Genomic DNA, 26,207 nt, shown 5'->3' on the forward strand with positions numbered 1-26,207 from the left:
CTACTGGGAGAATGGAATGAAATATTATGCATGAAAACACATGGTAAACTGTAAAGCCTGACGCCTGAGTTAATATCCTCCCTGTGCCCCTCCCCCCACTGGGGCAAGGTCTGAGCGCCTCCCCTTCCTGGTGCTCCCTCGAGAGGGCAGGTGCTGAAAATGACTTTGCCAAACGGATCCAAGGCCTCAGCTCCCCGCCCTTCCTGGCTTGCTTGGCCAATACTCAACAGGACTTATCATAGTTCCTGGAACATCCCAGATCTGCTAGGACAATGATCAGCCCAGGCCAGCTGTCCTGGGGCCTCCACACCACCTTGCAGGATCAGCCAGCCACAGCAGCAGGAGACATGAGTTGCCAAAAGTACCACTGGCTCAGGTCTGGGTGTGCCTGGAAATTCACCAGAGCTTTCACGATACAGACACATTGCTGGGAAGGTCTCCACTTAGCAGACACTGTCAACGCCGAGATGGAAAGCAGCCGTGGTGCAGGGCAGGGCCCTCCACCTCCAGCATCCCAGCCCCAGCCTCCAAGGAATGGCAGGTCCAGGTGTACACCCATCTCTCCCCTCCTCATCCCCCTCATGCCACGAGTGTTCCCTCCTGGGAAGCGGCCTCTGTGGCCTCTCCTGGTACAGCTTGACTCATCTAAACAGAACACACCAGGTGGCATAGGCAGGTGGCCCAGCCTCCTCAGGGAAGTCTGGAAAAACCCAGGAAGCAGGGAACCTGGCGGAGCTCCCCAGAGCTGGGCCTTCTCTGCCACCCTCTGATAAAGGGCACAAGGCTGGGCCTTCTCTGCCACCCTCTGATAAAGGGCACAAGGCTCATGCTCCCACAGGGAAACGAAGGGCAGGGGATGAGACCTGCATGGGGAGTCAGGAGCCCTGGGGCCTAGTCCTGGCATTGCCACTATTGCTGTATGACGTTGAGCAAAACACTTCCCCTCACTGGGCCTCAGTTTCCTCATCTGTAAGTGAAGGATGTGAAGCTAGATCACTGAGTTCCACTATAGTACTTGCTTTCTATGATGTCACATATCTGGGTGACTCCCCAGAAAACCTAACACAGTCCCTAACACAGACCTTCCACAGGCCCTGAAAGTGGATATCATTTAAGACAAAAACCAAGCAAGAGGGACTTCCTTGGCGGTCCAATGGTTAAGACGTCACCTTCCAATGCAGGGGGTGCGGGTTCAATCCCTGGTCGGGGAGCTAAGATCCCACATGCCTCACGGCCAAAAAACCAAAACATAAAACAGAAGAAATATTGTAACAAATTCAATAAAGACTTTAAAAATGGTGCACATCAAAAAAAAAAACCCACCACCAAAGCAGGAAGCAGGCAGCAGATCCATCGCTCACCTCCTGGGGGAGCCCTCACCGCCCTCATCTTGGGCTCCCTAGGAACTCAGCTTTGACTGGACACTCCCTGGATGAACCTGGAAGAAATAGGTTAAAACCCTAAACTGTAAAGAGGAGCGCATCACTTCACTCAGCTGTCAGACAATGAGGCACCATCCAGATCCTGAATTAGGCCATTAAAGTGACAGCTGCTCATCCCCATATAATAAAAGTTGCGAACCTCCTTGTCACCTGTTTATCAGGTCACAAGTGAACATGACAAAGGCCAGCAAACGTCCCAGCTTGGTGGCCAGCAGGGACGTCCTGGGCCAAGAACAGGTCCTTGGGTCCTTCCAGGCAGCTTACCTCAACACCAGCAAACAGAAGACTGGGCAAAACACATATCTCTCCAGCCCCTCATGGTGCTGGCAGTGAGCTCCAGACAGAGACCAAACCCAGGAATAGACAGGAAAGCTTTGCCACCTTGGAGAAGTCCCTTAGTCTCTGAGGATAAGAGTAATAATTGGACTGATGCAAGGGATAAAATATACAACACATGTGCTGTATAAACAGCAAAAAAGCCACCCAGACAAAATGGGTAATGGTGGAAAAACAAAAGAGGTATAGAATTTTCATGGTGATGTACTGGAGCAAGTTTGCAAGAGCTAATTTAAATGTTCAGGAATTTTGCTAGCCAGTTGACATGATGTTAGTAGCTTGAAATCAGCCGTAGCAGGAGTATTTACATCACAGAAATGGTCAAATGGGGCCTTTCTTCCCCCCAGAGAGCCAATTTTTCAACATTTACCAGCACACCACTGTTTATAAATACGAGTAATGCAAGAGGAGTCAGTGAGTTGTTGCTTCAGACACACTCTCCATAACGAACATTGACGAATTCAAGATAGTAAGCTTGGGAGGTCATATTCTCTCCTAACACTTAAAAAGCTTTTCCATTTCCGCAAACATTTATTGAGACCTACTACATGCCAGGCACCAGACAAAGATTCAATAAACAAAACCAAAAACCTTTCCTGAATTGCTCACAGAGTGATGAAGCAGTGAGAAAGCACACACTACGAGACACTCAGGGAGTGCAGTGGTCCAACCCTCAGTTGTGAAGGTCCAAGTGAAAGCCACTGGAAAGGGCACTGCAGGCAGAGGGAATGGCATATCCAAAGGCACAGAGGCATGGACAATAAGACAACTTTTAAAAATTCCTCTCTAGAACTGGCTTTGAGGAAGTTTTAGAGTTGTTCCACTATAGGCATTCTTTATTCTAGCCAAAAAGTGCATCTCTCACCTCACTCCCCTCAGCAGAATTTAGCACCAGATTTCCTTTGGCTGTTTCCAAAACCCAAATACGTTTTCAGAGAGTGAGAATTTGTCATTCCTGAGACCAACTCCTCAAACCAAAGGGGAGCTCCCCAAGACGTTGATAGAGGCAACATCTCTGTCAAGGGGACTACTTCTCATCACAGCAGGCACTTGGATGTATGAAACCATTTAAATTTCCATCTCATTTCTCCATAACACTTTATAGGGAACAATGAGCGCCAACTTTCTTCTCTTGAAACATGCCCACATTCTGCCTTGGAGGATGCCAGAAGTTGAATTTCAAAAAATGAAGGCCAAAAAAAAAAAAAAAAAAAAAATCCAAAGCATCCAGACAGAAAAAGGAGGTTATCTTCAAAGGAACAAAACTCAAGGTGACCTCAGACTCTGCAATATTAAACACAAGCAGACAGTGGAACCAGGTCATGAATCCTAAGCCAGCCAAGTCATTGTCCACATGTAGAGGCAACAGAATGTCATTCTCTCTTTCACAGGGGTTCTGAAAATTATATCACCCACATGCCCTTTTTGAAAAAAGCATTTGAAGATACATCAACTGTCTCGAGAGAAATTAAAATACAAAATTCAAACTGGGGAAGTTGAGGTATCATTAAAGAATTGAAAGTGAGCAGTAAACCAGTTAAGTGTAAAAAATAAATTATCGTTGGGGAATTCCCTGGTGGCCCAGTAGTTAGGACTCCGCACTTTCACTGCCGTGGCCCAGGTTCAATCCCTGGTGGGGAACTAAGACTGGCAAACTACATGGCATGGCCAATAAATAAATAAATAATTGTAAATGTGTTTTAAAATTGGATGTTAGCCATTTATATGAAATTCCAGAATAGGCAAAATTAATCTATGGTGAAAGAAATCAAAACAATAGTTGTTTCTGGGAGGACAGAGGTTGACTGGGAAGGGTTAAAAAGAAACATAGAGGGCTTCCCTGGTGGCACAGTGGTTGGGAGTCCGCCTGCCGATGCAGGGGACGCGGGTTCGTGCCCCGGTCCGGGAAGATCCCACATGCCGCGGAGCGGATGGGCCCGTGAGCCATGGCCGCTGGGCCTGTGCGTCCGGAGCCTGTGCTCCGCAGCGGGGGGTGGGGGTGGGGCCGCATCCGTGAGAGGCCCGCGTATTGCAAAAAAAAAAAAAGAAACCTAGAGTGATATCAATGTCTCTATCTTATAAAGGCGTTTTGTTCCACAGGTGTGCACATTGTCAAACTTGCTGAATTGTACACTTAAGGTCAGTACATTTCACTGTATGTAATGATGTCAATAAAAATGAATATCTTGAGTTTTCTAATCTATGAATATGGTATAATCTCTGTTTTTTAGGTCTTCTTTAATTCCTCTCAGCAATGTTTTATAAATTTCGGTGTACAGGTTTGGCATGTCTTTTATCAGATTTATCTCTATTCCATGTTTTTATGCTATTTTTTTTAAAGGTTTACTTTTTTTTTGTAAATTTATTTATTTATTTTTGGCTGTGTTGGCTCTTCGTTGCTGCACAAGGGCTTTCTCTAGCTGAGGTGAGCAGGGGCTACTCTTCATTGTGGTGCACGGGCTTCTCATTGCGGCGGCTTCTTTTGTTGTTGCAGAGCACGGGCTCTAGGCGCGTGGGCTTCAGCAGTTGTGGCACACGGGCTTCAGTGGTTGTAGCTCGTGGGCTCCAGAGCACAGGCTCAGCAGTTGTGGTGCATGAGCTTAGTTGCTCCAGAGCATGTGGGATCCTCCCAGACTAGGGCCCAAACCCATGTCCCCTGCACTGGCAGGCGGATTCTTAACCACTGCGCCAACAGGGGAGCCCCAATTGATTTTTATGTATTGCTCTTGTATCCGGAAATCTTGTTGAACTCACTTATCAGTTCTAGTAGTTTTTTTGGAGATTCCATCAAATTTTCTATATAAATGATCATGTCATATATGAATAAACACAGTTTTACTTCTTCGCTCCCAATCTGGATGCCTTCTATTTCTTTTTCTTGTCTTATTGCACTGACCAGAACCTCCAATATGATGTTGAATAGGTGATAAGAGTGGACAACCCTGCCTCATTCCCAGTCTTAGAATGAAAGCATTTAGTATTTCACTATAAAGTGTGCTGTTAGCTATAGGATTTTTGTAGATGTTCTTTTTCAGGTAGAGGATCTTCCATTCTACTCCTAGTTTGTTGAGAGATTTTATCAAAACTGAACATAGGATTTGTAACAAATTAATCATTAGGGAAATGCAAATAAAATGCTAATGAGGTACCACTATATGCCTACTAGAATAGGTAAAATTAAAAAGACTGACCATACCAAGTATTGGTGAGGATATGAAGCAACCATAACTCTCATTCAGTACTGGTGGGCATGTAGTACAACCACTTTGGAAAACAGTTTGGCGGTTCCTTAAAAAGTTAAGAAGGTATCTACCCAAGAGAAATGAAAATACATGTCCACACAAAACCTTGTACATAAATGTTCATAGCTGCTTTATTTGTCATATCCAAACACTGGAAACAACCCAAATGTCCAACAGGTGAATGGACAGACAATGGTGGTATATTCATACCACACACCAGCAATAAAAAGAAATGAACTATTGACATGAACCTGCAATAATGTAGATGGATCTCAAATAATTATGCTAAGTGAAAGAAATCAGACCAAAAAAATGTATACTGTATGACTCATTTATACAAAATTATTGAAAATGCAAACTAATCTATAGAGACAGAAGGCAAATCAGTGGCTGCCTGGGGACAGGGGTTGGGAGAGGCAAGAGGAGGAGACATGGTGAAGCTTCTGAGGGTGATGGATATGTTCACTGTGATTGTGATACTGGTGGTTTCATGGATATATATCAATACAAATGTCAAAACTTATCAAATTGTACACTTTAAATATGTGCAGTTATTACATGCCAACTATGCCTCAATTCAGCAGTTTAGAAGTGGAAAAATAAAATTTTTAAGAGAATGTTAGTGATACAAATAATTATTAAAAGAACATATAGGGACCTCCCTGGTGGCGCAGTGGTTAAGAATGCACCTGTCAATGCAGGGGACACGGGTTAGAGCCCTGGTCTGGGAAGATCCCACATTCCATGGAGCAACTAAGCCCGTGAGCCACAACTACTAAAACCCGTGGGCCTAGAGCCCGTACTCCACAACAAGAGAAGCCACCGCAATGAGAAGACCACGCACCACAACGAAGAGTAGCCCCTGCTCACAGCAACTAGAGAAAGCCCATGCGCAGCAACGAAGACCCGATGCAGCCATAAATAAATAAATATATATATATATTTATTTTAACCTTATAAAAAATATAAGAACATATACATTATATTAAAAAATAAGAGCTTATACTCCGAGATCATAACCACAGACAAAATGTCTTGAAAAAAAAGCAGCTAAAGTTCTCATCAAAACATAGGGTATCAAAAGTCAGGGTTATTACTGATTTTGATATTTAGAGAAATATCAGTTTGGGGTTTTTTTTTAAGTGTAGAAAAACTTCAAATCCAGCAGAAGTGACTGGTTAGCCACTGGGGCCTCCCATGTTAAGAGGCATCAGTGCCAACTTGTCAAAGGGCGGGGAGTGGACCCGCTGGCTTCCCAAGTCACATCCTGTGACTCTTCCAAATACCCAGAGCCAGGAACCAGCTCAGCACCACTACCAAGGGAATATGAGAGCCACCTCCCCTTCTCTGCTTCATCCCTGCCTCCTTGATATTTAAGGAAGGAGACAGATAGATAGATATATCTGATATATCTGAAGGAAAGGAAATAACTATCTCAAAGACATATCTGCACCCCCATGTTCATTGTAGCATTATTCACAATAGCCAAGATATGGAAACAACCTAATTGTTCATCAGTGGACAAATGGATCAAGAAAGTGTGATATATATACACAGAATGGAATATTATTCAACCAGAAAAAAAAGAGGGAAACCCTGACTTTGGCAACAACATGGATGAACTTTGAGGGCATTATGCTAAATGAAATAATTCAGACAAAGAAAGACAAATACTGCATGATCTCACTTATATATGGAATCTAAAAAAGCTGAACTCATAGAAACACAAGTAAAATGGTGGCTGCCAGGGGCTAGGAGCTGGAGAAATGCAGAGATGTTGACTAGAGGTTACAAACTTCCAGTTATGAGATGAATAAGTTCTGGGGATCTAATGTACCACATAGTCACTGTACTTAGCAATACTGTATTATATACCTGGAGGTTGCTAAATGTTCTCACCACCACCCAAAAAACTGGCAGTTATGTGAAGTGGCAGAGGTGTTAACTAACCTTATTTTGTGGTAATCATTTCATAATATATACATGTATCAAAATATCACGTTGGGGCTTCCCTGGTGGCGCAGTGGTTTGAGAGTCCGCCTGCCGACGCAGGGAGCACGGGTTCGTGCCCCGGTCCAGGAAGATCCCACATGCCATGGAGCGGCTGGGCCCGTGAGCCATGGCTGCTGAGCCTGTGAGCCATGGCTGCTGAGCCTGCGCGTCCGGAGCCTGTGCTCCGCAACAGGAGAGGCCACAACAGTGAGGAGCCCTCGTACTGCAAAAAAAAACACAAATATATCATGTTGTACACCTTAAGGAGTCAGGGCTTCAACTACAAGACAGACACGGCCCAACTATCTGGGAGTTTACCTTCCAGTGAGAATCCCAGAGACAAGACACGTAATAGGGGCGGGGCGGGGACGCAGCCCTTAGCTCGCGGCTCTTACCGCGAGACCCTGAGCGCCGCGGTGAGAGGCCCCGCCCCACCAACAGTCAGCCTCGCAGTGGTCCTCGTGGCAGAGAGTGCGGTAAGAGGCGGGTCACAGCCTTCTCCCCGGGGCCCTCCAGGTCTTCTGGCCTCGGGGCCTGCGGGTGAGCTGGGCGCCCAGCGACAGGCTGAAGGCTGTGTCCTGCAGAGCTCACGCCCTCTCCATGGCCGCCCACTGGCTGGGCCCAGGCCTTGAGGCTGCAGTGAACCTCTCCCCCATCCCCGCCTCTGCGACCCTAATGGCAGCAGCAGTTCTACATGGCTCGCAGTCTGCGTGACCTGGCCCTGCTGTTTGGGCGGCCTGAGGAGCCTGAGGGCCAGCTGGGTCCCTGGGCGCCTGGCTCCCTCAGTGATGATGGCTGGGCAGGGTCTGGGGACCTGGCCCTGAGGGTGCCGCCAGCTGAGATCTGCCTCTTCAGCCGGGCCTGGGCACTGGCGGTAAGACCCAAACTGGGTGCTGCACCAACGCTCCCGGCAGGGTAACTGACCTCCGCAGGGACCCCCTCCTCTTAGCCAGGACCTGGACCTCAGAGAGTAAAAGTTGAGCCTTTGGGACCTTGCCCTTTCTGGTTAGAACAGAGAATAACATTTGTTTTGGTGGAGGTTTACAGGAACATCGTGACCTGACCTCAGGAACAAAGGATCTGACACCAAAGAAGTTTGCAACAACTAACCACAGCCCTCCCTCACCTTTCCTATAAAAGGGCTTTGCTGAAAGCTTGAGGGGAGTTCAGGGTTTTTAAGGCACGAGCCACCTGTCTCCTTGCACGGCCCTGCAATAAACCTTTCTCTGCTCCAAACTCTGATGTTTTAGTATTATTTGGCCTCACTATGCGTTGGGCACACAGACTTCCCTACAGTAACAGACACAGGGAGGGCAGGTTAACAGAACCTGGGGGCTGATTAGCCGGGAGTCAGGGGACATGGAGGAGTCCACGATGACTGTCAAGCTTTCAGGCCTGGTTAACTGAAGAGCCAGGGAACTAGCATCAGGAAGAGGAGATGTAGGGAGGAGATGTGGGCAGGAATATGTAGAGTTCAGTTTGGGTCATGGTGAAACTGATGGAATTTCTTTGGTTGTCCCCTTATCAGTGAGGACCCACAGGATTTGTAGGAGGAGGACAAAGCCAGGGCCAGAGAGTTGGTGGGCTCAGGCTAGGCCTGAGGACAGCCAGGAGCCACAGGGCTTTGCACCATACCCCAAAGGCACGTGGCCAAGGGGCCTGGTTAGGAGTCAGGCAGCCTGTGTCCTGGCCGTAGTACAAACACATACTAACCCTCCACCCTGGGCAAGTTGTTCACTTCTCTGAGTCCTTGGCATCTGCTAAATGCAGATGAAAATGCACTCCTCGAATATTTCACAGGGTGGCTGTGAAGAATCTGGAAGAAATTTAGAAATTGTATAAGGCTATATAAATAAAAGGGGTCAAGCCCAAGGCCTTCTATGGGAAAGCTGAGGTTTATGGTGACTTGCCCAGGGCCAAACAATGGTTACCAGGTGCCATCAAGCTCTGGCGCCTCTATGACACCCCAGCCCCTCTGGGCACTTGCTGGTGGTACTTTCTGTGGAACACTGAGCCTCTCTTGGGGCCATCCCAGAAGACAAGACCCTCAGACTCCAATCCCGCCTCAGACACACACAAGCCTTTTACCCACTTGGCCCGGATCAAGGTCAGCCTCTGCAAGATATGTTCCCGCCCAGCTGGGAGGCAGAGCAGAAACCCACAGCCACCAGGACAACCCAGGCCCTACGGAGCCACACAGGCTGGGTTGTCACCTGGGAAATGAGAGATGTCCAGCTCTGAGCAGGTGCTCCAAGAAGGTTTATTAGTATCCACATTGGGGAGCCCCAGGCTCTTGCCGAGAACAAGGGGCCGATAGCATCCAGTCGGGGAAGCAAGGCCACCACAGGCTGACAGGTCTGGCACCCATGGAGATGGTGATGCTTCTGCTTCAAGCACAGCCAACTCACCCATCTCTGCCCTTTAAGTCTCCTTGTAAAGAGGGAGGGCTGTCCTTTCCACGAAGAAATGAGGTCCCTGGTGGTTTCTTAACTTGTCTGACATCTACCAGCCCCCAGAAACCTTGACACAGGCCCTCTGTCTGCTCCCCCAACCTCGGCCAGCATCAGCAACCACATGTTCGGCACAGGGAGCCCCCCCTCACCCTGGCAGCCCCCGCTCGCTCCTAGAACCTGCCAGCTAAAGTCTGGAGCGGACAAATTCTATCAGGTGCTCCAACTGCTCCTCCAGGTGCTGCTCATCTCCGTGGTTCTCAATGACCCAATCGAAGGCCCCGACGTTGTCCAAGCCACATTCTGACTCAGCATCATCCACCCCTGCAGAGGAGGTACGGCGAGGTCAGGCCCCATCCCTCCTGACAAACACCAGGCATCGGGCATTGTGGCCTGCTGACCCCACATGGAGCCACCCTCCCTTGCACTCCCCTCGGTCCCTCCGGAACCAAGCTCCACTTACCCCAAAGGGCACTTCCCCACCCCATGAAACACCAGGATAGCAGGTTCAGCAGTCCACAGCCACCTGAGCCCCCCAGAGGGTCCCACCGACTTAAGTCTTCACTTGTCACTGCCATCTCAAACCACAGACAACCCAAATGGCCATTTCGTTTTCATTTTATGTGAAGCTGGTCGTGTCCATTTCTATCCCTGTATCTCTGTTTCAGTTCTCATGGAAGGCAGAGTGTGCCATTCTCACCTGACAATGAGAATGGTAATAAGAGCATCTACCTGGTGGGTTTGCTGCTACTATAAAGTGAGATAATGTTTAAAGGGCTTAGCGTGAGCCTGGCCAGAGTGAGTGCCCAGGAGGTGAGCAGCCATTAGGAAGGGTCGTACCCACTGATCTGAACTTCCCCAAGGCACAATGACCTAGGGCAGGGAAGACATATGAGCTATGCCTCTGAATGAGTAGGTCCTGGGCTGGCACCACTAAGGCTGCCTAGTAGAGCTTCCTCTCCCCCCTCCCCCTACTCTGTTAATCAAACAGGAGTGAAGTTTGTCAGGCCCACCCTCTGACCCACTGTCAGTCCCCCCACCAGGCTGGAAAGCAAAGGTGAAGGACCAGGGGAATGGGTCCCAGCCAGACCTCCAGAAGCCCACTGGCCTGGAGAAGGCAGCCCAGGTAAGGATACCAGGCCAAGGTCACGGGGCAACCTTCATCCCCAAGGATACCATCTTCTACCCGACTCCACTTTTTAATCTGGAGGTGCTCCTGAGCCCCAGGCCTCAGACTCCTTTTTATAATCCCCTGCTCACTCCCCACAGCCTGCCAGGGAGACAGCGGAAGACCAGACCGAGAGCCCAGGAGTGGGTGGCCTGGTCTACAGGTGAGGCGGCTGGCCTGCGTGCAGAGCCTTGGAGCAGAGGTTGTGAGCAGCTCACCTGGTGTGAACACCCAGCCCCGCTGCTGTCGGCTCTGCTCAGTGGCCACCACGCGGACCGTCTGCGTCACAGCCCCATAGGCCTCCCGAAACCACTGGATGTCAGACACCCTCCGTGTGTCACTCACCAGCTGCAGGGAAAGGACACAGACAAGTGCCCAACAGGACATGGTGCAGGGAGCAACAGGACAAGGCAAGGGGGTAAGGGAGAAAGAGGAGAAGACCCAGACCCAGTCCAAATGAACAGGAGCATGGACTACAAAACCCAGGAAAGTGTAGCCCCATTCCCTATTATTACCCAGCCAGCTGGGACGGACATCCCCTCCTCCCTCCAGGCAGCCCTTCCTGACTGCTGCAGTCCGCAGCCCGATATGCCCACACTGTATTCTACGGTCATGTCGGTCATCGCTGAGCTGAAGAAGAGACCTCAAGCTTTGAAGTCAGATCAGCCAATCCAATGCACTCATTTTACAGGTGAGCAAACTGGTGCCAGAAACAAAGATACCCTAATCGGTCCCTGCCCCCAGCACCTTTTAAAACGTAAATGTGATTCCCGTCAGCCCCTTGCCCTAAATCTCTCAAAGTTTTCCCATAATTCTAATATAATCCAAAGCTCTCACCCCAGTTTACAAGGACCTATAAGATCTGGCACCTATTTCCCATCATTTTCCCTTCATTCATTCTGCTGCAGCCAACTGACAATCTTGCTGTTTCTTAAACCGGGTCTCCTCCTCAGGGCCTTTGCACATCCTACTCCCTCTGCCGAGATAATCATGAGGGAGGCTCCCTTGCTTCATGGAGGTTTCTGCTCAAATATCACCTCCTCGGAGAGGCTGTCCCTACCATCCTGGCTCCCTTCCTGTCCCTTTCAATTCTTATATGCTTTTTATTTTTCTCTGAGCACTAAGTATTCATGAAACCGTCACTATTTATCTGTTTGTGTGTTTACTGCCTGATCTGCACTCTGTAGAGTCAGCTCCATGAGGGGAAGGACTGTGTCTCCATTCACTGCTCTATTCCTGGCCCTTAGCACCGTCTGACACATAAGGAGCACTCAGGAGCACATGGTCAATGAACGAATGAATAAGCGAATAAAGAGGTCAGCTGTTTCTGTCCATGCTGCGGACATGTTCATTCACCCAGCTCTTAAACAAGTACTATGTCAAACACCTACTGTGTGCCGGGCACTGTGCTAGGCACTGGGGATAGAGTGGTGAGCACAACAGACCTGGTGCTTGCCCTCAGGAAGCTCACTGTCTGGTGGGAGAGACAGACTCTAAAGGTGCAGCTTCACTAATTACCATGTAATCACAGCGCATCTCAACAAGCATCTCTACCTTACCACTCTGAAACGGAACTCCTGATTTTGTCCCCAAACCTGTTCCTCCACACCGTCCCTATCTCAGAAAATCACAACTCCATCTGTTTAGCTACTCAGAACAAAACCCTTGGATTTGTCTCCTGTCCTTCCACCCCAGAGCCATCATATCGGGAAATCCTATTGGTTCTATCCTCAAAATCTGTGCAGAATCCGCCCCTTCTCTCCACTCCACCACCACCCCGAGCTGAGCCACGGCCATTTTGCTGTCTTGTGGAAAGATCCTCTGCCTGGCCTCTCTGCTTCCATTCTTGCCCTCCCGCAGCAGCCAGGGAGAGCTTTCTGTAAACCTTAGAGCAGACCATGCCTCTCCTCTGCTCCAAACCCTCCAGTGAGTCCCCATCTCACTCAGAGAAACCCCAGGCTCTTCCAGAGAATCTGCAATGATCTGACCTCACCTCCTGCCACTCACGCTTCACCCACAAAAATCCATCTGGGTCACTCCCTTACTTCCTTCAGGTCCCGCTCAAACGTCATCACATCAGTGAGACCTTCCTGACACCTTTAATAAAGCAGCAACCCAGCCCTCCTCAGAGTCCTGGCCTGCTTTATTTTGTCCCTTAGTATTTATCTCCACCTGACATATTCTATATTTTATTAGGGCCTAACTCCCTCTGCCCCTAGCTTAATGTAAGTACCCTGACAGCAGGGACTTCATCAGATTTTCACATGATGTATCCCCAAATCACCTGGAACCAGTCCTGCTACAAGAAGATACTACTGGGGGCTTCCCTGGTGGCACAGTGGTTGAGAGTCCGCCTGTCGATGCAGGGGACACGGGTTCGTGCCCCGGTCCGGGAAGATCCCACATGCCGCGGAGCGGCTGGGCCCGTGAGCCATGGCCGCTGAGCCTGCGCGTCCAGAGCCTGTGCTCCACAACAGGAGAGGCCACAACAGTGAGAGGCCCGCGTACCGCAAAAAAAAAAAAGAAGATACTACTGGCTGCCAGAATGAATGAGGAGGGAAAAGGGTAAGATGCTATGGGAGCACCTGACCAGGAGCGCCGGTTAAGACCTGGGCATCAGGGAAGTCTTCCCTGTAGAGGTGCCATGGGAGCTGAGCTGGAGCTAACCAGGTGAAGAGGGATAGAAAGGGCAGTCCGGGCAGGTAGAAGGACACGGGCAGAGGCCTTGATTCCAGAAGGGGTTTGATTTATTTGAGGAACAGAGAGAAGGCCAATGTTACTGCAGCTTAAGGAGTAAGGAGGCTAAAAGGGCAGCAGGAGCCAATCATTCAAGGCCCAGAAGTTCACGTTACAGATTTTGATTTTGTCCTTCAAAACAGTGGGACAAAGGGTTCTAAACAGGACTTGGTTGATGTTTTTAAAAGGTCACTCTGGCTGCTGTGTGATGAATGGATCACAAGGAACAAGAGCCGAAGCAGGCGCCCGTGTGAGGGCTGCTACGACCGTCTAGGTGAGAGACAGTGGGGGCTTGGACCAGGGGCTGGCCGTAGGGAGAGAGAAATGGACACATGTGAGATATGTCTGGGGAGAGGCAGAGGGCTGGGGAAAACAGATTTTCCTAATGCTGCCATAGAGCCCACTTACCCAGACGGGCTGGGAGACACCCTCCACGATCTTCCTGCAGAAGAAGCCTGGGTCGGCCTGGCGCTTCTCCTCCCCCCAGCGGATCATGTCCCTCCGAAAGGGCTCCTTGTAGGTGCTGGCATCCAGGAGTCTCTGGAAGTCTAAGCCGTGCTCCTGTCCAAAGCACATTCTGTTTATGCCACCACCCTCTCAACCTCACTTAGGTCTTCCCTAAAACAGAGGGAGGGCCACCCCTCCCCTCACGTGCCCTCCCTGAGGGCTGCCGCAAGGACTCGTGGGGTTGCCGCCAGGCCAGAGGCCTGCAGGGGAAAGGGCCCTAGAAACTAAGAACTCCCAACCACTGGCAGATGGAAGAAACGCCTTGGGATAATCCAGAGATTGTTTCAGTTTGTCTTTAAATGTGTGATGTGGTTTTCTCTTTTGCAACAGTTTTACCTTCCCAATTATTTCTGGCTTAAACTAAACCTGAAATTAGTTTACCTCCCTTGGGCGCAGGCTTAGTCTTCAACTAAAGTGGGAAATCCGAAAACATCACATTCTGTGTCCTTCCACACCCCCTCTGGCATCGTTTGTCCCCATCCCAAAGCCCAGGAGACTTGGCTTCCCTGTCTCTCTCCCCTTCCCCTCACCCCTTTCCTCATCCCCAAATTCCTGCCACCTTTGCTGCATCAGCATCACTACATTTGGCTCTGGGCACTCCTGGACCCCTGGAGCAGGAGGGGCTCTTCTGACTACCCCAGGTAACCCCTTCCAGACCCAGCCTTCCCTTCTCCAGGGACACTGACGAGCAGGAGGGTCCATCCAGAGGGCCCCAGGATGGGAGGGGGTCTGAAAAACATCACTCAGTTCAGGTTTCAGCTCGCCTGGCATTCACTGCAGCAAGACCCTCTCCCGAAAGACTCAGTTTCTTCACGTACAAACTGAAGGGGCCGTGACCCAGCAAGGTAAATCACCTACCTCACCCCTATTCCAAGGTGGGGCCAGCAGCCATCTCCCATTTATAAACTATAAACTAGTTTGCCATGTACTTTTTTTTTTTTTTTTGGCTGCTTTCTCTAGCTGCGGCGAGCAGGGGCTTCTCTTCGTTGCGGTGCACGGGCTCTAGGCGCACGGGCTTCAGTAGTTGTGGCACGTGAGCTCAGCAGTTGTGGCTCATGGGCTCTAGAGCACAGGCTCAGTAGCAGTTGCACACGGGCTTAGTTGCTCCGCGGCGTGTGGGATCTTCCCGGACCAGGACTCAAACCCGTGTCTCCTGCATTGGCAGGCGGATTCTTAACCACTGCGCCACCAGGGAAGCCCTACCATGTACTTTTTACCACAGGGGAAGATTAGCCACCAGGAGCATTTTGGTCTGCTTGTCAATTATATTCCCCATTGCAACTTAAAAAATCAATGCATTAACATTTCATTTTGAATTTGTTTTCAAATGGGAGTAATGGATGAAGTGGTGCTGGACTTAAAAACAGTGGGCACAGGCTGGCCTATCCGTCTCCTACTGGGGTTTTAGAAATGCAAACTCCTGCCCACTCACCCTACCCACCCTCCAGCCTGGATCACTGGTCTGGAGTGGGGCCTAATTTGGGAAGTTTGGAAGCAGATCAGTGGTTTTCAAACTGCTCCTCTGAGCTCTGGGGTTTGGAGGTGCCCAAGCCCCACTGGGGAAGGCTGAGTGCCTCTGCTCCACTCAGAGTCGCTCCCAGTCTATCTACGGGATACAAGGAATTTCTGCATCCAATTTCATTTGGGAAAGGTTCCCACTAAAAAAATATATATATATATTGAAAACCACTGAATCTGTTATTCCCAGGATCCCCCAGGCTGCCATCCTACAAATGGGTCTGTTTAGGTGGTGGGAGAAGACCCGATGGTACAGGAGAATGCTTCCCATGGAGATGGGGCCGTCATATGGAAGGAGGGGACAAATTCATTTTGTGTGGACCCAGAAGTTCAGTCTCAGGCCAACTGACCAAGGGGCCACGAGCACAGGTCCCTGGAAGGGTGCACCTAGAGGTCAAGGACAGAAATGTAAGCGAAGATCAGGCTCTTCATTGTGTGGGGAGCTAATCCCACCCTCCAGGCTCCCTTTCTGAAGTCTAAGATCCTGAGAGTTCCTATTTATTTTTTGCAGTCCTATTTTTTTTAATCTACATGGTTCAAAATTCAAAAGATAAACATCGTTTACAGTGAAAAATCTCTCTCCCTCCTCTGTTCCCCAGCCATGTAGGTCCCTTCCCTGGAGGCAGCCAATGGTTCAGTCTCTTATGTATCCTGCCCAGGCTTTTACACATCCCAAGCGCCTAGAACGGTGCTGAATGCACCCCATAAATATTTGTTGAATGGTTAAGTATATGAGCAAATATATTTACAATTTTCCCCATTTTTATACAAATGTAGCATTCTCTATACAGTGTTCTACATCTTGCTTTTGTCATGTGATTACATTTCTAAGGGGAGAATTCCAAGGGTTGTTGCAGGCCAGCTTTAATGGGGGGAGGGGGGTGATGTGTGTCATACTTTTTGAATAAGGGGACAGACCCTTACCAATAACACGGCATCACAGCTGCCAACTCGCGTCTACAGCCTTTTCTGGACACACTTTCCTGAACACGCTCTAGGGAGGTGGCCTCAAGTGAGTAAGGCCAATGGGAAAGAAACTTAAACAGAAAATGCCCCCAAAAGGTCCACTTATAGAAAGCGGAGAGCCGTCTGCCACCCTGCCAAAAGGAGTCAGAGAGATGCTTTTAGTGACTCAAGCAACAGCACAGCAACCAAAGCTCAGGAGCTGGCTTCTTCCAGCCCACCAGATGCCACAGAACCACCACCTACCTGAGCATACTGCTTCTTGAGTGGACCGGAGAGCCGGAGGACAGCACACACGTCAGCTCCAAGTCTGTGAGACAGGGAGATCCGAACCCCGTTAACCTAAAGCTTCCAGGCCCCAGAACAGTGAAGCCCCATTTCTGCTACTGGCATCTATATAACTTTGTCAGGTCTCAACTTCCCTGATTTCCTCATCTGTAAAATGGGAACAACAGTTTCTTTTCTGTCTCCCACAGGATTATTATGAAACTCGAATGTGAAAGAGCCCTGAAACTAACAGGGAAAACAAATAAAAGCATAATTATAGTGTGAACATCCTAGCAATATTCTGGCTGGATTCAGTTACTGCTGGGCCCCTGAACTAGTTCTCTCACAGCCAGGGGTATCTCAGTCTCAACTGACTTGGTCACCACACATAAATAACTCATTCATTCAGTTGTTCAATTTACTCAGCCAACCATTTGTTGGGTTCTATATTTGGATCCAGGTGATACGAATGTGAATAAGATACATGATTTCTGCCCTGACCTTGAGATGCTTACAGATTCACTTAAACACTGACATGGTGAGATAGATGTTCTTATTTCCAGGTTTCAGATGAGGAAACTGAGGTTGAGTGAGGAAAACTGACTCACCCAAAGCACCGTTGCAAGTAACAAAGCCAATATGGGTAAAATAAATATAAAAGCCAACATTTAGTTCCTATGCCTTTACTGAATGCCAAGAATTGTTCCAAGCCCTTCATGTGCGTTATCTCATTTAATCCTTACAATCACCCTATTATTATCTCCATCTCACAGATGACAAAACTTTCTCATGAGAAACTTGTACAGGCTTCCCTAGAGGCGCAGTGGTTAAGAATCCACCTGCCAATGCAGGGGACACGGGTTCGAGGCCTGGTCCGGGAAGATCCCACATGCCATGGAGCAACTAAGCCCCGTGCGCCACAACTACTGAGCCTGCGCTCTAGAGCCCACATGCCACAACTACTGAGCCCGCGTGCCACAACTACTGAAGCCCACGCACCTAGAGCCCGTGCTCTGCAACCAAAGAAGCCACCACAATGAGAAGCCCGCGCACTGCAAGGAAGAGTAACCCCCGCCCGCCACAACTAGAGAAAGCCCGTGCGCAGCAACAAAGACCCAACACAGCCAAAAATAAATAAATAAATATATTTATTTATTTATTTAAAAAAAAGAAAAGAAACTTGTACAAGATCACACTCGAATAAGTGGTTGAGTCAGGATTTGAATCCCAGCAGTCTAATTCCAGACCCTGTGCTTCTGATCGCGAATTGATTTATGTGTTGGGTGGTAAGAAGAAATGTTACTTAGGGAAAGGTGGCGGATACTTAGTGGTGAAAGATTAGGGCGGCAAATTCTGCCCTGGGCTTTTCCGCAACCTCTTAGAACCCCCATGGTGCCCCAAAGCAGCCTCCTGTTACCCTCACCACACTGGCCTTCAAGAGGAGAGGAGACCCACTCCACGTTCTCAGGCTTCTGTGCTCTCCTAGCCCAACAAAAATGCTCCCACACAGAACATCTTGCTTTGGGAGAAAACCTGAGCAAAAGGTATTATTAGGAGAAGCAGTGAGGTAAAGCAAAAGGAACCCATTCCTTGGAGCTAGGCTAAAGCTGAATTTGAGTTCTGGATCTACTGATTACTTTGTGTTTCTGGCAAGTTTGGGTTTGGGTTTTTGTTTGTTTGTTGTTTGTTTGTTTTTAACTTTTCAGAGTCTCAGTTTCTTCATCTGTGAAATGGAGATACTGATTAATAATACTACGCAGTACCTAACAACACTATGTGACACACAATAAAGGCTCAGTAAACCGCAGCGATTAGGTGGTGTGTTGGACAAGGATTCGTCTTTGAAGTCTGATACAACTGAGGTGTGGTCTGAGGCAGTTTCCTTTTCTGCAACCATCACCTCGCAACACTGTCTGGAGGATTAAGAATGATGTATAAAAAGTGCCTTGGTAGTAACTGTTACTAATGCTTCGTGGAGAGACCTACAGCTTACAGTCTTCGGAGAGGTGGCCGCCTGGTTCTTTGAGGCGGGCGTGTGCAGACTGCTGTTATACGTGACGGTGACAGTCCTTCACTTCTCGCCGCCCAGCGCTCCTTCTGCCCTGCAACCCGACGACCTCAACTCCAAAGCTCACTCCATCACACCCCAACATACCCCTCGTGTCACGTGATTCGGGGTCGCCCCGGTCCTCCCCCTTCCCCGCCCCGCGGACACCTGCTCTGCAGCGCCTCGGTCACGAAGTCCTTCCCGGATTTCCTCTTCCCGCTGAACAGCAGCACCAGCCGCGGGGCGCCTCCCAGCGGGGCCATGGGGCCGCCACCCTTTGAGATCCCTAAAACTGACACTTTTCCCTACCCCTTAAATCAGGCCACCTGGCCCAGAATGGACGCGGCCACTCGGTGGAGTGGCAACAAGGAGGGGTTCCGCCCCTGTCTTCTTCATGGCCGTGGAGAGGACTATCAGCCCGCACACGTGCTTCCGTGACTTTAAATTAAAGCCTGCACAAATGGATTATGGAGAGAAAGAAGGTTACTTCCTAGGGCAGTCTTCGAGCCTATAAAAGCTCCCCTACCAGAACTCATTTGGAACCGTCCAACCCGCCCAGACTCTGACGTCACGGTCCCGCCTTCTTAGCCGACACGCGTGACACGTTGGGGGGCGGGAATTGGACGCAACTATTTTCCTCTGAGGGGGGGTGACGTCTTAAAATTTCCTAAGTGAACCTCACATTGCCTTCCACACAACCCTACAAACATGAAAAAAAAGAATAAACGTTTTCATGTTGAGAAAGTTTTCAAAACTGCCTGTTTATCTGTGCATTTTAATGCATGTGCTAAAGCAAATCCGTATATGCCCCACAGGGAAAATAGGTCTTTCTGGATATGAAATGAGGCGAGGACTCGAGGGGTGTGTCTGGTGACGTCATGCTGGGGAGGAGCTTAGACAAACGCGTTATTTTATCGTTAGACGCGTTTTATAATTGGAGAGGCCACCACAGTTCGACCCTTTAAGCCCAGCGAGAAGATTCACATCGCTCTTCTAGCCGCAGCCTCCTTTCCAAAGGTTTTCTGAAGCGAGAGAGCTTGGAATGACATCAATAGAATAGGTTTAAAAGGGGCTTTGAAGCCACCCCTGGACGAGATTACCTAGTCGGGTTTTTTTTTTGGTTTTTGTTTTTTGGTTGTTTGTTTGTTTGTTGAGATTACCTAGTTTTATCTGGGGTCTAGCTCTCAGCCAGGAGTTCAAGGGGCAAAAATAAGTGGTGGTGATCTGCCCCTTCCCTGAATTCCCACTTCTGCCCACAGCAGCTGACAGCTAGTCCCAGTTAAGTAAGTGGAGTCATCTTTAGCTATGACTCGCTGCCCTGTATCTCTCTGAGCTTGTCAAAACAGAGCCTGCAACCCATTACTGCCTCCATTTTACAAGCTATCATATCAAGATAAGTGAGGTTTTCTTTGGGAAAAACCATTAATTCTCTGAATATTGAAAAGATGGCACAGGAGAAGCTAAGGAAATTAGAATGGTCAATGGTCAGGTGCACAAAGAATGGACTTCGGGAAGGTCTTTTTTCTTGTAACTCTGAAAGCACTGTACATATCCATGCACTTAGAAGGCAGCATGGAGTTGTAATCCCGGCTCTGACACTTCGCAGGGATGTAGCCACCTCACAGGGTTACAATAAGAAGGAAATGAGGAAAAAAATGATAAAGTACAATAAAAATGCTTTGTATATTCTCAAGTGTAATCCAAATATGGATTTATTTATTCTGAGCATTGTGTGATTTCAAAGTTTATACTCCAACACAGGACCAGATTTCCCAGCTCACCTTCAACAAGCGTTTATTTGGGACTCCACTGAAAGCACCAATCCCACCTCTGCCAGCAGAGACTAGAAAGGATTAACTGCACTCACCCTATTGCTTTCCTGAGTCATCACTAAGAAGTCAGAACTCCCAGAGTCTCTTCCCTCACCTGACCAAACTACACCCCACCCCTTCCCCACACCCCTCCTAGAATAAAGACCCCTGGAATTCCCAGTGATCAGAAAACATCCCCCATACCCCAGCCTCTTCTCAGTAGCTCTCTCCTGCTCCCTGCCTCAACTGAACCTCACTGTCCCCTATTACCCTCCCAGGGGAGGCCTCTTATTCTCCCCCAGCCCTCAGACCTCAGCATACATAAACTTGGTGTCTGTCGTCTCCCTCCCGCCGCATTTCAGCTTCCAGACCATCCCTCCTCTGCTTCTTGGAAAACTCTGGCTTCTCTAAGACTCATACCACCTGGCTGAGCTACCCTTTTCCCCTCTTCAGTGTTGACAACCACCAATCCTGATGCTCGTTCTCATTGTACTGAGACTCAGCCACTGGCACCTTGTCTTCTTGTCCACCCGGTTCCCATCGTCATTCTCAATGATTTCACTATCCGAGTGGTCAGCCCATCCAACACCCTGACAGCTCAAAGCCTTGACCTCAGTTGTCCAAAGGCTTTTGCTTCCTCTCCTCCTCAGACACCAGCTCCCATGGACACACCCTGGGCCTTGTCATCACCAGAAACCATTCAACCTGCAAATTCACACACCCATCCACCCTACCCTCCAAGGTCACTTGCTCAAGCACTCCCCAGAGGAGTGCTTCCCTCCCAGGGCCCATGAAACTCTTCACATGTTATATAACATCTGCTCCTCCTTCCTTCCACAACCAAAGGGAATATCAAATAAGTGAATATGTGTGGAAAGCTTTCCTGATCTGTACAGGACTGCACAAATGTGAGGCACTATTTTTAGGGTAGAACAGTCTGGTCTAAAGGCCAGCCTGCTGCAGAGGGTGAGGCAGGAAAGGGGGAAGGAGCAGGAGTGTCTGACAGGAGCAGAGACCACCCAGGAAGGGAGCGGCCAGATTTCTTGGGGACTGAGATTGGAAGCCAGAGATGCCGGACACTGCTGCCCAATGAGGGTTCCGGAAGATGACACTTGAGGAAGCCAGTGCTGGCCCCTGAAAACAGAGAAGTACCCCCAGAACTCAGGAATACAGTTACCTCTGAGAGTCACCCCTCACTAAAGGGACGGACCATTTAAAGAGAGGCTTGCCTCACTGACCCAGAAGACAGCTTAGAAGGAAGCCCTGTCTGAAGGAAGCCTGCTCACTGTATTAACACACCCAGAGACAGGATGAGCCTGCAGGGGAGCAGCTCATACAGCTCTGCAGAGCCTACAAGAGGGAGGAGCTGGGCTTGTCAGTGCCCCTCCAACCCCACCCAGTCAGAGGGAATCCCAAACAGGAGCTACCAAGTTCTGCCCCTCCAGGGCAAGCCTGTCCCACAGTGGAACCAGACGCCATCCTGGCTCAGCAACACCACCAATTACCCTTGCTTCAGCTCCATGCTCTGGTTCCAGTTTATCTTCCCATGGTCATTGTCCAACTGACCCAAGCATTTCCCTCTGCTGGCGTGGTCAGTGTAAATGTGACTTGTGAATCAGTCCTCATGTGTTTGACCATCACTGCTTCAGGGGCAATGGAGCCTGGCAGATGAAGGACAGAATGCGGTAGGGTTGTAAGGAAGTAGTACAACAGGGAAAGAAAAGAGGGGGAGTCTGAGTCTATGAGAAGATGATGGAGAGAAGTCCATTCATTCATTCATTCAATATGTATTTAAATGTCTAAAACATGCCGGGTACTGCTAGAGATGCAACAGTAAACCAAACAGAGACTACTCTCAGCATTTATTCTCATGGGAGACAGGCAATTTCAAGAGAGCTTAAAAAGGGAGCATGAGGGACTTCCCTGGTGGCGCAATGGTTAAGAATCTGCCTGCCAATGCAGGGGACACGGGTTCGAGCCCTGGTCTGGGAAGATCCCACATGCTGTGGAGCAACTAAGCCCATGCGCCACAACTATTGAGCCTGCACTCTAGAGCCCGCGAACCACAACTACTGAGCCCACGTGCTGCAAATACTGAAGCCCACACGCCTACAGTGCGTGCTCCACCACAAGAGAAGCCACCAAGATGAGAAGCCTGCGCACTGCAACAAAGAGTAACCCCCGCTCGCCACAACTAGAGAAAGCCCACATGCAGCAACGAAGACCCAACGCAGCCAAAAATAAATAAATAAATTTATTTTTTTTTAAAAAAAGGGAGCATGAGAGGGACTTCCCTGGCAATCCAGTGGTTAAGACTCCGCCCTTCCAATGCAGGGGGTGCAGGTTCGAGCCCTGGTCTAGGAAGTAAGATCCCACATACTGCTCGGCACAGCAAAAAAAAAAAAAAACATGGGACATGAGAGCCTTCATCCCAGAATTGGAGAGGGAAAATTGATATAAATTACCACCTGCAGGATGCTCTGGTATAAACTGGAAATGGCTCTATGCATCCTCATAGATGTTGTTCCCTCTGCCTGAAACACCCTTCCCATCTTTTTGCCGTGAAACAAACTCCGACTTGTACTTTAACAGTTAGCTTGTTTTGCCTCCTTCAGTGAGCCTTCCCTGACCTCCCACCCCATCTGACGTAGACACCTGTTTTCTATGCTCCTGATTGATATACCCTATGCTCACCCCTACACAGCATCTTACACTACATTGTAACTGTCAATTTACTCACTTCTCTCCCCCCAGATAGCTAATAGTTAATATTTATTGAGCCTTTACTATGTGCCAGACCTTTTCTCAATCATATGACATAAACAATACTACCCCTACTTAAAAATGAGACAACCAAAGCTCATTATAACTAAGAGATTTGCCCAGGCATTCACCAAATAGATTGCTGTACATTGCCCCCAACCCTGCGATCCCACACCAAAGAGAAGGGGCAAAACGACTTCCAAACAAACAACTGAAGAATCTGACACTTAGGGTCCCACTCCTCTCATGAACCCCCTCCCCCAAATTCTTTAAGTACCCAGTGAGGATGAAGCCAGAGACAATATAAGGTATGCCCAGCTCTCACTTTGTCCGGTTCTCTAGCTTTAAGAAATGCATCAGGCAGAAGATGTCCCTGGAGGTGAGAGGCTGCTCGCTCAAGGGGATGCCAGGGGAGCAACCAACCTTCCACCAGACAGTGTACCCCCTCCAGCAGACCAATGGAAAGTTGGATTCTCCTGTTCAGTCCTTGGTCTACAAATTATTTCCATCACTGTAAGGTAGAGATTTTACCTTCATTTTTATGGCTAAGGAAACTGAGGCACAATTCAATGAATATTGTACAGCCAAGATAAAATTTGAGCAATCTGTAAATTAATATGTAGAAAAACAGGGGCTTCCCTGGTGGCGCAGTGGCTAAGAATCCGCCTGCCAGCTCAGGAGACATGGGTTTGAGCCCTGGTCTGGGAAGATACCACATGCCGCGGAGCAACTAAGCCAGTGCGCCACAACTACTGAGCCTGCGCTCTAGAGCCTGTGAGCCACAACTACTGAGCCCATGTGCCACAACTACTGTAGCCCGCGCACCTAGAGCCCATGCTCTGCAACAAGAGAAGCCACACAATGAGAAGCCCGCGCATGACAACGGAGAGTAGCCCCCGCTCGCCACAACTAGAGAAAGCCTGCGCACAACAACGAAGACCCAACACAACCAAAAATAAGTAAATAAATTTTATAAATAATAATAAGTTGATTTTTAAAAAAATAAATTATTAAATATATATATATAGAAAAACATGCCTCTAGCATTCAAAGAGCATCTACTACAGCCGGTAAATACTTTTAACTTCATACGCCTGTTTTATCACGTCCATAATGTAGACAAAGCGCTATACAAAAAGTAAATGAAACATAGAATAACCATTTGATGAGCAATTCCACTTCTGGGTATATATCCAACAGATTTGCACGTAAGTCTCAAATATATAAAACTCTTGTTCATAGCAGCACTCGTCACAATAGTCAAAAGATGAAAACAATTCAAATGTCCATCAACAGATAAATGAGTAAACTAAATGTGATACATATTTACAATGGAATATTATTTAGCCCTACAAAAGAATAAAATTCTCATACATGCTATAATAATAATGATGATGACGATCATGATGATGTAGGCTAAGCAAGGATCCTCCAATTTTCGAAAGAAATAAGCTCCAAAAATGTAACTAACATACCCAAGGATGGTGGCTACATCTGAATCTTGAATACAGTGAGAGAACAGAGATTCTTCTTTAAACAAAGATTCATGATTTTGAGACATAGTTTTGTTTTTCCATTAGATTATTTTGTGGTGAATGTAACCTTGTAGCTGGGGAACAAACACCACTTCAACTACTATGAAAGAGTGATTTAGGGGAGTTCCCTGATTGCCTAGAGGTTAGATTCTGGGCTTTCACTGCCGTGACCTGGGTTCAACCCCTGGTCAGGGAACTGAGATCCTGCAAGCTGCGTGGGGCAGCCAAAAAACAAAAAAAAAGCGATTTATTGATTTCATTTGACTTATTTAATAGTCAGTGATAAAGGTTGATGTTTATTTTCTCTTTTTTTGATTTTTATTTTATATTGGAGTATAGTTGATTTACAGTGTTCTGTTCATTTCAGGTGTACAGCAAAGTGATTCAGTTATACATATACATATATCCATTCTCTTTCAGATTCTTTTCCCATAAGGTTATTACAGAATACTGAGTAGAGTTCCCTGTGCTATACAGTAGGTCCTTGTTGGTTATCCATTTTATATATAGTAGTTAATCCCAAACTCCAAATTTATCCCTCCGCCCCCACCTTTCCCCTCTGGGACTGTTATTTAACAATCTTAGTGATAAACGTTGATGTTTATTTTCCAAAGGATATTGAGACATGTGCCTCAGAGTCAGGAGCTGGAAGTGGTGGAGCCAGGTCTGTGTGGCTCCAAAGCCAGCATTTTCCCAGCCAGCGCAGCCCCCTGGACCTGCAGGTCTGGCCTCAGCAGGCAGTGGCCACTCCTTCCCATGTTTCTCCCCCCAACACTGAACTCAACACCCACCAGGTTGCTGGAAAGAATATCAAGTGGTACCAGCCCAGGGCCAGGCACAGAGTATAAGTGCTCCGTAAGTGATTGACAAATAACTAAATGAGTGAATGAATGGGGGCTCTTAGGCAGAGAGTTGGGGAGCCTGGATTCACTCCTGAGGCTAGAAGGGCCCTTTATGGGTATCCTCAAGCCTGAGACCTCATAACCCCACACTCAGTTGCTCTGGTTCCAGGGCTGCTCTCAGAGGTCCCTCTCTCCTTCTCAGCCCAGTCCACCGCAAGACCACCTTCCTGTCCCTCCCACTGCTGCCCCCCTGTGGCCACCACCAGGCATCTCTTCAGAAGGAGCCATGAGTGAAGTCAGTGCTCATGGGGCAGCAGAGGAAGACCTGCCTTGGAGCAAGCCACTTCTCCAGACCTCACCTCAGAGCCTAAGTGCCAAGCACGAAGAGCCAGAGAGAGGAGCGGAGGCAGGAAGAACAGGGGACTCTTAGTCAGGCGTCAGCAGCCCTGGGCTCTGGTCTCCACTCTGTCCCTAGCAAGCTTTGTGACCTTGGACAAGTCACTTCCCTCTCGGGGCCTCAGTTTCCACCTCTGAACAACAAAAGAGGTAGGACTGATGCCCATGACAGGCCCTTCCAGGGCTGGCCTT

General features: G+C 48.6%; 1 protein-coding gene and 1 long non-coding RNA gene across 3 annotated transcripts; both read right to left on the reverse strand.

Annotated features, from left to right (window-relative positions):
- Positions 1-1,304: 1,304 nt before the first annotated feature.
- LOC132422857 (uncharacterized) lies at positions 1,305-9,021 on the reverse strand. The gene is made up of 3 exons (XR_009518894.1): positions 8,726-9,021; positions 6,971-7,235; positions 1,305-1,438 (listed from the first exon to the last, which is right to left on the reverse strand). It is a non-coding gene; the product is annotated as an uncharacterized lncRNA (long non-coding RNA).
- A 144-nt stretch (positions 9,022-9,165) lies between these two features.
- Positions 9,166-18,978, reverse strand: PMVK (phosphomevalonate kinase). 2 transcript variants are annotated; one of them, XM_060007950.1, is made up of 5 exons: positions 18,837-18,978; positions 16,601-16,664; positions 13,775-13,927; positions 10,849-10,978; positions 9,166-9,786 (listed from the first exon to the last, which is right to left on the reverse strand). In XM_060007950.1, the coding sequence occupies exons 1-5, from the start codon at positions 18,929-18,931 to the stop codon at positions 9,650-9,652; spliced, it is 579 nt and encodes a 192-aa protein (XP_059863933.1). In that variant the 5' UTR covers positions 18,932-18,978; the 3' UTR covers positions 9,166-9,649. The 2 variants fall into 2 exon arrangements, with proteins under 2 accessions (XP_059863933.1, XP_059863941.1); XM_060007958.1 differs by lacking the exon at positions 16,601-16,664 and having other exon boundaries at positions 9,167-9,786; positions 18,837-18,969.
- Between the last annotated feature and the right edge of the window lie 7,229 nt (positions 18,979-26,207).

The sequence above is a fragment of the Delphinus delphis genome, chromosome 1 (assembly GCF_949987515.2).
Source record: "Delphinus delphis chromosome 1, mDelDel1.2, whole genome shotgun sequence".
NCBI classification, from domain to species: Eukaryota; Metazoa; Chordata; class Mammalia; order Artiodactyla; family Delphinidae; genus Delphinus; species Delphinus delphis.

Bases quoted from the DNA above. Each gene is read 5' to 3' on its own strand.
- PMVK (XM_060007950.1), bottom strand. From the start codon at position 18,931: ATGGCCCCGCTGGGAGGCGCCCCGCGGCTGGTGCTGCTGTTCAGCGGG. The intron at 10,979-13,774 runs GTAAGTGGGCTC...CTTTCCCTGCAG, and splicing joins GTGTCTCCCAGCCCGTCTGG to CTGGTGAGTGACACACGGAG. The intron at 9,787-10,848 runs GTGAGCTGCTCA...CCTCCTCTGCAG, and splicing joins GGGCTGGGTGTTCACACCAG to GGGTGGATGATGCTGAGTCA.